We start from the raw sequence: 13,297 nt of genomic DNA, 5'->3' as shown, positions 1-13,297 counted from the left end.
CACTGACTATCCGCTGTACACACATTTTTCTTAGGAAATAATTTGGCTGTCTTTTTATTGGCCTCTGCACGCTTTAATAACATTATGAAATCATTAATTTTTGTACACTAAGGAGTAAAAAAAAAAAGGAAAAACCAAAACATTCCCTTGGTGCTTAGTCATGTTGTGTACGATGGTTGCGATTTAATTAATTAATTTTTTGAATTTTCCTGTGCAGTTTTCACTTGTGGAAATAACGAGGTCTAACCCTGCTCTCTGTATCTCCAGGGGACCTTCAGCAACACCTCCAAGCCATGTTTACACTCCTCCGCCCCGAGGACAACATCCGCTTGGTGAGTATTTGCGGCCACATATCACTGTATACTGACTGCATCCGCGGCTCTTCTTTTGATTATCCAGCCCGGCGTCGTCGGTGCGTCATTCTGCAACAATGACCATGCACCAGCACGGCAAATCAAGAGGAGCCGCCGATGCCGTCCGTTAAGAGGGCGGTTCGCAAGGCTGCCATCCAGCGGCCACGAATACTGACCTGGACCAGGCTCCTACAGGTTGATTTGTTCATATTTAATGTACACATACTTTTTCTGAACTCTGTGCATTTAAAAACGAATTGTTCACCCTGTGGGCCAATTTTTTTATTTCCTTAGAGATTGTCCACTACATTTACATTGATTGTCCAATCCTTAGTGTCTCTTCAGTGGGGCTGTAACACCGTAACGCTCCATCAATCAGCTGTTCTAGGAGCCAGCGGCGGCTGGAACTGCTCAGTTACAGAGCTGCTCCTTCTACTGATAGTGGCAACAACCGGGTACTGCTCACTATTGATTTGGATAGGAGGCAGGTGTGCAGTACCCGGCCATAGCCCCTATCAGTAGAAGGAGCATCTCCGTAACGGAGCAGTTCTGGCTCCTAGAGCAGCTGATTGGCAGGGTCTTAAAGTGTCGCACCCCCACCAAAGAGACATTACCTACAGTGATGAGCGAACGTGCTTGGATAAGGTGTTATCTGAGCATGCTCTGGTGCTAACCGAGTGTCTTGGGCATGCTCGACTAATATATTCGAGTCCTCGCGACTCTTAGGCAATTCCTGCATAAGTTGCGGCTGTCCAACAGACAATCCCTGCATATGTGTTGCGGCTGTTAAACAGCCATGAAACATTCAGCCGCAAGGTCTCCAGCATATTATTCGAGCACACCAAAGACCCTCAGTTGGCATACGAGCCTGCTCGGCGAACACCTTACCCAAGGTCATTCGCTGATCACTAATGACCTATCCTAAAGATTGGCCTAGGCCATCAATGTTAAAGTAGTGGACAAGCTCTTTAAAAACCTGTATTTGGCATTGGCGCTAAAAAGCTTTTTTGCAATTGGGTTTCCTTAAACAATTTGCACCGTTTGACTTTTCCGGGATGTTTGTTTCCCTGCACATTGCACTTTGGTGTGGTCTGTATTCATATATCTGTACAAAGGAGCTCCGAAAAAGACTGAGGTGACTGAGTCAAAGACTGTGTCAAACAATCACAGCAAGCTGACAGATTCTCAGTTGACTCATTCTGCAGCCAGTAATCGTGCAACACGGAGGGATGGAAACGGTGCAATATTTTTAATGTAATCCAATTGCAAAAATAATTTTACGGCCCCTATTAGTTGCATTTAAGTTAAAGAAACAAATTATCCTCAAATTCGGACAAAACCGTTAAATGCGAAAGAAAGAATGCTAATTAATCTTAATACTAAAATGAGATCGTCCTCTGTAAACCCTAGCAGTCTCCTAATTAGTGAGTGGAGCGGCTCCGCACTCTGGATCACAAGCCATACAGGAATGCTGCCCGAGGGCGGCCACATTCATATGATATTCCCATATAAAATCGCACGCTTTGAAGTTTCTCACGTGGCACCTTCTGCTGAGGCCATCACTCGGAGCAGCCAAAGGTTAATCAGAAGCTCTTTCGCTGTGTAGATAAGTTTTCATGGAGCCCCGCACCCACTGGGATGTTACTGGGATCTTTCTGTATGATCTATTGTTAGTGGGGGGGATAAATGGTGCAACTGGTTAAACCGTTTGGTAAAGTTGGTTGTTCGCACGCTTTGACAGGCTGTTATTAGGGACAATTCCGCTCTCACACATTTTCATCGCAATATAATGAGTAACTCTGAATGCTTAGCGGTATTCTTCAGTGCTGACATTCACAGCTGCATGCATAATTCTGCTGGTTGCTTCTTACCAGAGCTCTCAACAGATAATGGAGCGCTTACACCAAAAATATATACCTATACTCGCTACATCAGACTGCTGGAAGACCACAGTGTGGCCTCGTACCACAAAATCATTAATTTTTCCCAAACTGATGCAGTTTTTTCCCTGCTCTTTTTTTCTAGTGCACCCCACTAAAAAAAAAAAAAAAAAAAACTTGTGATTTCTTTTTCTTTTTCTTTTTTTGTGGCTGTACAGCAGATGATGACCAGCTACTTTGCTTTTCAGCAGTTGATCTGCTCCAAAATACTTTTTGAAAATACTTGGAAAACTTTTCCTATTCATTACTTTGTGAAATCCTCTTTGCTGTTTTTATGGGAGGTGTTTTTGTTTTGTTTTAGCTTTTTGGGTGGGGTGTTTTGTTTTTTTTAGGATTTGAAAAATACCTGGTGAGAAACATGAAGTCATTTTCTTGTAGCAAATATTTTTTATTTAATCCACTCCTGATTAGGAGCGATCAAAAACTGTACAGGACAATAAAAACTTCCAGAAAGGATCATTGACTCGTTATAAAGTACAGAGCGTCCTCCTAACAGAAAACACCCCATTTACCCCAATTTTTTTTTTTTACCTCTTGATGTTTTTAGAAACCTGAAGTGGTACAAAGACATTTAAAAGCCTGAACATAGAACCAGCAAGTCGTTTATTCATCGAAATGCACATGTTCATTCTTTGGAGCGTTTTCTGATAGGATTTTCAGGCGGATTAGCCTGAAAAAGACGCAACGTGCACATTACCCTACGTGTGGCAGTGTTATCCGAGCCTCCATAGTGCACCTAGAACTGCTGCCATTACTAGGGATGTCAGTAGGAGTCCTCTACACCCCATCATCTCCTCTCATCGGATCCAGCATTGCGTGCCGTCACTTTATCTGCGGTGCTGTAGTGAATATGGGGTTGGCACAAGGAGCAGTCAGTGTACACATCCTCTGATGTGAATTGCTGGTTACTGCAGTTTACCATTGCTTTTCTCGTTGCTAGGCATGAGAATTAGTGTAACCCCCTAGAACTGATCATTTTCTGTTCTCCATTTACCCAGACCGGTCACGTCAAGCAGGACTCGCACGCACTGTGCAATCAGTCCCGCTGCGGACATATTATTTACCTCTCACCCAATTAGTGTCTGCTCTAGTCATATAGTCATCTAATGACTCTGGATTTCTAGGAATGTATTTTCTTCTGTTTTCCTCCTCCACTCATCTTGTTACTCAGCAGTAGGACCAGCTGCGGGTTATATTGTTAGGGTATGTGCACATGTATTCTGGAGGACTGCGGATTTTTCCACAGCGGATTTGGAAAAACCGCTGCGGTTTTTCCTGCGGATTTATCGCAGTTTCTACTGCGAATTCCAATGCGGTTTTACACCTGCAGTTTTCTATTAGAGCAGGTGTAAAACCGCAGCGGAATCCACACAAGGAAATGACATGCTGCGGAAAATAAACCGCTGCGTTTCCGTGCGTTTTTTTTCCACAGCATGTGCACTGCGGATTTTGTTTCCCATAGGTTAACATGGTACTGTAAACTCATGGGAAACTGCTGCGGATCCGCAGCAGCGGAAACGCTGAGGATCCGCAGCAAAATCCGCAGCGTGTGCACATACCCTAAGTTACAGGAACAGACTGTAGCACACATTAGGGCTTGTTCACATTATGCCTTTTTTTCCATGCGATTTGAAAGTGAAAAAATGCTGCACTTCACAGTACCAGCAAAGGGAATGAGATTCTAAACATGCTGCCTATTCTTGCCTTGTGATTTGAACCATCGTAGCGTTTGTTTTTCTTATTTTTTTTTTCAAAACTTCATTATTTTTTGATCAGGATTTCTCCCATTCAAATGAATGAGGGGAAAAATGCAAGTAATATCTCATATCTTACGCAGCGGTTTTTCTGCCAACGTCCTGGTTTTTGGTGTAGAAAAATCTGTTGCAAATACACAGTGCACTCACCCTTAAGGGTAAGTTCACACAGGGGGTTTTTGCAGCTTTTTTTTTCTGTAGCAAAACCTGATCATCTTGGCAGGAAAGAAGCTGCGTCAAAAACGCAGGTTTAGGTGCGTTTTTTGTTGCGTTTTTTTTCTCTTTGTTCTTGGATTTTCAGCAGCAAAAACGCAGCAAATAATGATACCTGCGTTTTTTGCTGCACTTTTTTCAACACCCATTCAAGTCAATGGGTGAAAAAACGCAGCAAAAACGCTGAATGTGACATGCTCTATGTCCAAAAAACGCAGCAAAGCACAAAATACTGATCACACAAGAAACCAATGTGTGTGCATGAGATTTCTGAAATGTCATCGGCTTTGCTGGTACTGTAAAAAGCAGCTGAAAATTAGCATAAAAAAGCAGCAAAAATGCCCAGTGTGAACTTACCCTGAGTCTCTTTCTCACGTCCGTTTTTCACATGCGTGTTCTATCCTTGATTTTCAATCTGACCATTGCATTTAAGGTGCAAATTGTTTGCCTGATCTTTCATTCGGCTGGCCAATACTGAAGAATATAGCATTGCAATATAGTAACGTACATTGTACTGTTACTTTGCTGTAGCACCATGGGAAGGGATCCAAGCAATCATGTATGTCCCCTATGGGAACGATAATAGTTTAGATAGAAATATTTAAAGAAAAAATTCAAATTGGCCAGCTTAAAAAAAAAAAAAAAAAATTAAAAAGTCACCGTCAACTCTGTAAAAAATTAAATATAAACAAAAAATTGATGTTTTTAGATTGCTGCATCTTTCAGAAAAAAATGCAATAAAAAACATTCAAAGCATCAAATTAACCCCAGCATGGTACCACTAAAAAATATAGCTTGCCATGATGAAAAATGAAAACCTGAAAAATAGGAAAGAAACCCCCCAAAAAACAATGGCATTGCATTTTTGTGTCACTTGTATGGTAATATGAATGGTGTCAATCAAAACTATGATATATATCCCACAAAAAATGAAGCCCTTATACAGCTTCAATGTGTCAAAAGAAAAATAAGTTATGGCTCTTAAAAGGAAAAAATGAAAACTGGTTTTATCATTAATGGTTAATGAAAGGTTTTCCCTTTTAGAATAATATTTATTGGCTATGGTGAGAAAAACCCTTCTAAGCCGCCTGTATGGGCATGTGGATCATAGAAATTTGAAAAAATGATAACTTGATATTTGTGATATGATGTCCTATTCCAGAGAAATGCTTATTTTTCTTTTATGTAAATGAGCTGGTAAGATCTGTGAGCCTGACATGGATCTCCCTGAGAATCTGCCTCCGGAATATTTTTTAAATTAAAGACTGTGTAACCAGTGCAAGACATCTAGATCAGGAGAGAAGGCTGTCAGTCGTTACATGTCTCACAATGATAACTTCCACTGGTACAGCCCTGGAAGCAGATTCTCATTAAGATCTATGTCCGGCCCATAGATCTTAACAGCTCATATACATATAATAAAAATTGGGATTTCTCTGGAATAATACATCGGATCACCCATATCAAGTCATTGCATTCCGCTTCCTATGACCTGCATGGCCGCATAGATGGCTTAGGAGGATTGGTCCTGAGGACAGATTCCCTTTAATGATACAATTCATGTAAGATTACTATGTGCAGTGGACTCCCGACATATAATGCAGAAATCAGGGAAGGGTTGATGATGGTGAATTTGCTCATGCCAGAAGCAGACGGCCACTAAAAGTGCCTTGGGAAGATGCATGTGCACCTGTTTCACTTTAGTGTCGGCGCCGTATTTAGCCGTTGATACACAGAATGCAGCGGTTTGGTTGTTGGTTGATGATTTGCCTCCTCTGCACTTTCTCTATATGACCTTTTAGATTCAGAGGTCAACCCAAGCCTCATTGGCCATCAACCCTGTAAAGCGACAAAGTAGTATTGTAGGCCCCGCAGGAGAACACCACGCCATCAGATCCTATAACTGGCCATATAATCCCCTATTACCTACTACTGGGACATGCCGAGCAATACATTCTGTTCAGTGTGGCCGCATACAGCCAATGTTCATTATGGATTTATATCCACACGAGTGTTATTTGTTGCAGATGTACTAAATTAGAACCACTTCTGATTCAGGCAGATTAATTTTACCTATTTTTGTCCCACCATCGGTCTTGGCTCTGACCTTGATTGATCAGTATTGTTCTCTTGCCTTCTTCCGCTTGTGACGCCTGCCGGTTTCTTGGAATCGCAGGCACTCTGTGCCGTTTCCTGACGACTTGGCACTGCTCAGACTTGTGTTCTTGCGGAGTCAGCCCTGACTGGGCGCAGAGCTGAGCGTGAGAATACAATGGAGCGTAATCCCTGCGGTGTCTCTCGGCCATGCAGATGTCCTCTTTGATGTGGCGCTCTGTTCAGGAAGAGCTTTCTTCCTGAGGACGACGTACAAGCCAGCGCTATCCAGCCGGCACTATGCAAATCCTGAGCCGTATTGCACTAGTATATGTAATGCTCGCTGGCACTCGCTTTGCCGTATACTTTCTGGGGTCATAGAATATATGGCTACTACCTCACACAAAATATAAAACTCTATCGGTGCTGATTTGTACGTGCTGCAATACTTTTAGGTGCGCTTCTCCAGTGGTAGGTGCTGCAATGTGCAGCTTTATTTCGATAAGTGTAGCATCTAGCGTGCAGTGGTTTCCCCACGCCCAATGTCAGAACAACCTGTAGAGGCTTTAATATTTGCCAATCCTCTTGGCAATGTGTTCATATGGCGTAACGATGTCCCGGCCCGCTGGATTGCCGTCATCTATTGTGATGAAAGTACATCAGCTTCTGTCCTTGCGAAAAGCTTTCCTGCTTTCAGGTCTAATCATTGTAGGAGCTGCAAGGTAACATGCAGGTTGGTTTCCATTTGTCGCTTTCCGGGTTTATTTGCTGTATTGTACTTCTTGTAAGTCCTCAGTAGTCACCTTTTTCTTTATCTGGTTTTTGTTCTAGGCCGTAAAATTGGAAAGCACCTATCAAAACCGTACCCGTTACATGGTGGTCGTATCAACAAACGGAAGGCAGGATACAGAGGAGAGCATCGTGCTGGGGATGGATTTTGCGTGTAATGACAGGTACGTGAAAATAAGTGGGGCATACCAGTATATGCGTCCTTACCGGAGCCAAGATTTTCAACTGCACCTGTAATATCTATTATCTTGGATGAATAACAGTTGTTGGGGTCCATTCCAAAAATCAGGATTAACATTGGTTTTTAGACAGTACAGCTTTTGCGCCAAAATCCAGGTTAGGTTTTTTTTTTTTTATTTCCAGTCCACATTCAGTACATGTAGAATTGTACGTGTTTTGGAGGCCTGTTCACATGCACTTGAAGAAAAATCTGCACAGAATTGTTACTGCATCCTGAAAAAAATATCTCAGAATTGGTAGCAAGCTCCATATTCTCACTGACTAGCTGCATAAAATGGATTTGATCGTCTTAAGGACATCGGACCTTTTTGTCAGAAATCTGACTGTCGGCCCATAATAAATCTGTAGTGTGACCAGAGCCTTACTTTCCATCGGAACGCCGTGGAACACAACTTCCCAGAATTTGTCATGATTTTCAGAATGTTCTTTCCTCTTAGATACCACCCAAATATCACACTTCAGGCCTCTGTTTACTCTCCCTTCTTTCTTGGATGTGGCAGGTCTCTGGTTTTTCTTTCCTCTTGATTTCCCATTTTGTCTGGCAGCTGGAGAGCTCTGCACTTCTCATCCATCTTTCTAGCCAGCAGCGAGAGGGAAAAGCACGGATCTGCTATGCCAGGAATCTGAAGTGTAATGTTATTCCTAGCCTTGTAGTCTGGTCGCTATGGAAAATATTTCCCTGCTTGTTTTGAAACCCCACCTGCGCATGGTGTAAGATCTGCAGCCCTCCTCTTCTCCGACACGAGACCGGCGTGTGATGTTTGGTCACCAATGGTCTCTCAGCGGAGAACCATCATATTTATGTTCCTGAAGTGCTGATGTCTTGCTCTGACCTCCTATAACAAAGTCATTCTGTTACTCAACGGGGGAGGAAGGAGACAGCTGAACACTTGTCATCAGACATGGTGTGTGTGGAGACCACGACGGCCTTCTTCATCTAGGGGTGTCTGGACTTCTTTACTTTATCAGCACACTAGTAGGACATTTTCTCTTGTGACTTCATTGTCTGCTAACTGAACATTTAAAAGTCCGTTTACACTGCAAGATCATTGTGAGTTAGCTTTATTCGGAACGGCGACTTATCAGTAATCATGCAGCTTAAACTGGCTGATTTTGTGCTGCACAAAAATATCATCGTTCTCTGCAGCACCTAGTCCTGTGTAAACAGCTGCCAAGAACAATGGCAGCCAATGTGCACTGACCAATCCATTACAGATCATTCGGCCTTCATCTGTGTAAACAGGCAGATAAACCACCACGGATCAGCAAACAAGTTGCTGTTCGGCAGTATTTTAGTCAACAGATGTAACTGCACCTTTAGGCTATGTGCACACGTTCAGGATTTCTTGCAAAAATTTCCTGAGAAAAACCTGACATTTTCTACAAGAAATCTGCATGTTTTTTTGCGCGTCTTTACCACATTTTTGGTGCATTTTTTTGCGGATTTTTCTTGACATTTCCCAATGCATTATATAGTGGGAAATCTGCAGAAAATCCGCAAAATTAATGAGTATGCTGCGTTTTTTACCGCGATGCGTTTTTTTCGTGGAAAAAAAACGCATCATGTGCAAAAAAAATTGCAGAATTCATTCTAAATGATAGGATGCTTAATGTATGCTTTTTTTGCGGTTTTTATAGCGAAAAAACCACGAAAAATCAGCAACGTGTGCACACAGCCTAAGTTATGTAACCTGTGATTTTAAAGTACGGTAATATAGGACTTACACCACTGTAAAAAGGAAAACATTAAAAAAATAAAATAATAATAAAGATGCAAAATGCAGGTTATGTTCACGCATTGCTTTTTTTGTTGCTTTTTTTCTGCAGCCAAAACCTGCTCTCTTGCTAGTAAAGAAAAAGAAAAAAATCTGATAATAGCAAGCTCGGCTATGGTTTTGTTGTTTTTGTTTTATTTTTATGCTTAATAAATTGTTTCATTCACCAAAAAAGCAGCGAAAATGAGTTTTTTTGCACTTTCTCTGATTTTCTCTGGTAGAAAAAAAAAAAACACTGACAGAATTGACATGCTGCAGTATTCTGAAAACTAGCAGTTTTCAGTCAAGAAAAAAGCTGCGTATGGATCAGATTTCTGAAATAGTACTGTAAAAATGCGCTTTTAATTTGGATAGAATAAAAAAAAAACGCAAACATGCAATGTGTGAAACATAGCCTAAATGTTCTAACTTGTGGTTATTGCCTAGTTACTTGTAAAGCAGAGTTACTGTGTTGGGGCCGGGGGCGACACTCACTGGCACACGAACGCGGGTAAGACTAACGGTGCACCCTCTATGTATGCTATGATTTAACCCCTTATGGGATAGGCAATATGTGGAGAGTGGTAATTGGATACGGCTAAGGTTGCATATACTCTGACACCATATATGACATGTAGTACCTTATTGGTATATGCTAGATTACCTTATTGGTATATGCTAGATTACTTCTCATTTCTTGGTCATCCGTTTGCTGTGCCCTGTGTGTTACTACAGTGGATGTGTCTTCTGTATTTGCACCATTCTCTGGACCTTGTATAGTCAGTTTGTATGTTCTCTATGTGTTTAATAAAGATTGCTATATGTTCTTTTATATTTGTGTATGGGACTTTTACTCCTAGTTTTTTGTAGGATCAGAGTTACTGTGTTGGCTTATTTTGATATCTTGGGGACCCAAATTAAACCGGTTGTCTACTCTTGTTTCTTCAGGAGCATCCTGCTCCCATGCCTTCCTGCTTACCACTCCTGTAGATTGACAGTTCAGACCAGTGTCCTGGTCACGCCGCTGGCCCGATCTGTGCGCTCTGATGCTGCAAGCAAAGCGGGTTTTGCCTCTGCAGCATCAGAGGAGCACAGGGGTACTGATGCCGACTAGATCCAGCGATCTTGTTTTTGCAAGCACTTTACAATTTTACCCATTTAAGAATTTGAGACCTACCCCTTTAAAATGGTCATGCACATTAGACTTCCCTTAAGAACCAATATTGGGTGAGTGATGGATCAGCCATGTTGAATTTCAGCATGCGTGATCTCTTATTTTTTTTAGCAGATAAGCTGCTGGCCAGAGGTTTTTGGAAGCGTCCGACTTCCCTCCACTTATTCCCTTCACAAGTTCTGAGGAATCATTTAGAAATAGTTTTAGATAGCTGATATTAAATGTGTATATAGCCAGTTATAGAGACTTTAATTTGGGGTTTAAAGTATTTATTCCAACCTAAATAGCTACTGTTGACCATTGGATTTCCAGTCTTTGCAGTTTCCTCCCATTATATCTATATTTCTGTAGATGCCCAAATATGAATTGACACACAGCAATTTTCTGTAAATCTGTTGTATCTAAGGGTATGTGCACACGTTGCGGATTTGTCTCTGGAATTTTTTGTGCAGATTCTGCATTTCTTGGCAGAAAACGCAGGTGCGGATTTGATGCGTTTTTTATGCGGATTTCATGCATTTTTACCCCTGCGGATTTCTATAATGGAATGGGTGCGGAGTGTTTTCCGTGCGGAGTTTTCCGCACCATCAGCACAGCATTTTTTTTTTTCCATTGATTTACATTGTACTGTAAATCACTTGCGGATCTGCAGCGTGTCTGCGCGGAAAAAACCGCTGCGGATCCACAGTAAATCCGCAACATGTGCACATAGCCTACATGGGGTTGTGTTGGTTGCAAGGACTGTAGTGAGGCTAGGTTCACACTTGCGTTTTGCAGTCTGTTCAAACAAATCCGTTAAACGGGCTGCACTAACGCAAGTGCCGACTTTGGCACTGCGCTAGCGCAGATGGAGCATCTGCTAGCTTCATCTGCGCTAGCAGTGACGGACCCAGAAACACTGCAGCCCGCGTCTCGGGTCCGTCACTCAATGACGGCTCATTGCAATGGGCGTGCGCTAGCGATGCGTTCGCCATTGCAAGTAATGGCGGCATTAACGGACTACGTTATGCCGCGGCGTAACGTAGTCCGTTAAACGGGTTCAAACAACGCAGTGTGAACCCAGCTGCCGTATTCTGATGAATGGGTCAGTCTGCAGCAAATGCTGCTGTGTGTGAATTCACCCCACTAGTGGTCTGTGATCTCCCGACGGTGTCCGGTCTGTCTGCGGCCAGTCTCTTCTTTGGGCGGATGGCTAATAGTCATTATCACAAATGAGGACCAGGTTCAGTATAAATTATAGTGATTGCAATAGGCTGAAAATGCCTGGAGTTAGTTATTACCGGTACTTCAAGCAATAAAATAGTATTGATCAGCACCAGCAATCTGACGTTTCCAGTCCCTGGTTGGCAGGACGGTCCCCATGGACAGGTATCATGGTGATCGTTTTTTTAGATGTGCACAATCAATTTTTTTTTTGTATGTTTTACATGTTTTATCTTGGGCATCTTATGAACTTTTGACATGCATTTTTCTCTCACTTATATCCAGTTCCTCAGGTTTTTTTGGCTTTCACAACTTGACTCTAAAATCATCAGACTTTATCTTGTTAAAACTTGACATGGTTTTTAAAGCCACTTGATTCGGCATAGGTAAAATGTCAATGACTCACATAAGGTAGGCCGACTCTAATGGCCCCGTCACACATAGCGACGCTGCAGCGATACCGACAACGATCCGGATCGCTGCAGCGTCGCTGTTTGGTCGCTGGAGAGCTGTCACACAGACAGCTCTCCAGCGACCAATGATCCCGAGGTCCCCGGTAACCAGGGTAAACATCGGGTAACTAAGCGCAGGGCCGCGCTTAGTAACCTGATGTTTACCCTGGTTACCATCGTTAAAGTTAAAAAAACAAACGCTACATACTTACCTACCGCTGTCTGTCCCCGGCGCTCTGCTTCTCTGGTCTGGCTGTGAGCGCAGCGGCCGGAAAGCAGAGCGGTGACGTCACCGCTCTGCTTTCCGGCTGACCGGCGCTCACAGCCAGACCAGAGAAGCAGAGCGCCGGGGACAGACAGCGGTAGGTAAGTATGTATGGTAACCAGGGTAAACATCGGGTTACTAAGCGCGGCCCTGCGCTTAGTAACCCGATGTTTACCCTGGTTACCAGCAAAGACATCGCTGAATCGGCGTCACACACGCCGATTCAGCGATGTCAGCGGGACCTCAACGATCAAAAAATGGCCCAGGCCATTCCGACACGACCAGCGATCTCACAGCAGGGGCCTGATCACTGGTACGTGTCACACATAGCGAGATCGCTACTGAGATCGCTGTTGCGTCACAAAACTTGTGACTCAGCAGCGATCTCGCTAGCGATCTCGCTATGTGTGACGGGGCCTTAAGTTGTGCACCTTGTGATGGTGTCCTCGGAGTGGTCGTAGCTTCACCTTGGTCTCCTTCTCCGCTCCCTGGGCATAATGTAGCATAGATGATGTCCATTATGTGTGGTGACTGTGCTGGAGCAGAGAACTCTATTTAGAAGCCAAGCTGTTTTTAGATCAACAGGTCAGGTTTCGCAGGCTTACAGGCCTCAATATTTATGACAGGTTTCAGAGAAGGTTGCTAGGTTTCCTTAATCAGTTCTCACTAAAAATATCCCTCGCACCATGAGATCCTTGTGTGTGTTTTTTTTTTTATTTTCCATACACTCATCACATTCACAGTCCACACGACCTGAGTAAATGACTTCTTCAGGTCACGTGTCACTTTGAGAGAAGCCTTGGAGATGAGCATCATTTTGTTAAATCTGAGTAGACAGGCCTTTTATCAATTATAGGCCACCAGGAGGTGTAACAATTGTGTGCGGTAATCGTCCTGACGATTCATTAGGGACAAAAGAAATCAGTGAGGCGCGACGTACAAGAGCAGGAGTCTGCACTTCACATTATCCACCCTTTTGAGGCGTCTTAAATTAAAAAAACTAACACTTAGAACTTTAATAAGGGTATGTGTACACACGCTGCGGATCCGAAGCGTTTCCACAGCT

General features: G+C 43.0%; 1 protein-coding gene across 3 annotated transcripts in view; it reads left to right on the top strand.

Annotated features, from left to right (window-relative positions):
• Positions 1 to 13,297, top strand: part of SSH2 (slingshot protein phosphatase 2) — a 234,243-nt gene that overhangs the window by 197,236 nt on the left and 23,710 nt on the right. For all 3 annotated transcript variants that reach the window (XM_069761157.1, XM_069761159.1, XM_069761158.1), the window contains 2 exons: positions 268 to 332; positions 7,186 to 7,307. In XM_069761157.1, coding sequence (XP_069617258.1) covers positions 268 to 332; positions 7,186 to 7,307 — 187 coding nt within the window. The remainder of the gene's footprint in view (positions 1 to 267; positions 333 to 7,185; positions 7,308 to 13,297) is intronic.

Source organism: Ranitomeya imitator, chromosome 3 (assembly GCF_032444005.1).
Source record: "Ranitomeya imitator isolate aRanImi1 chromosome 3, aRanImi1.pri, whole genome shotgun sequence".
Lineage (NCBI taxonomy): Eukaryota > Metazoa > Chordata > Amphibia > Anura > Dendrobatidae > Ranitomeya > Ranitomeya imitator.
This window is presented reverse-complemented; position numbering and strand designations above follow the sequence as displayed.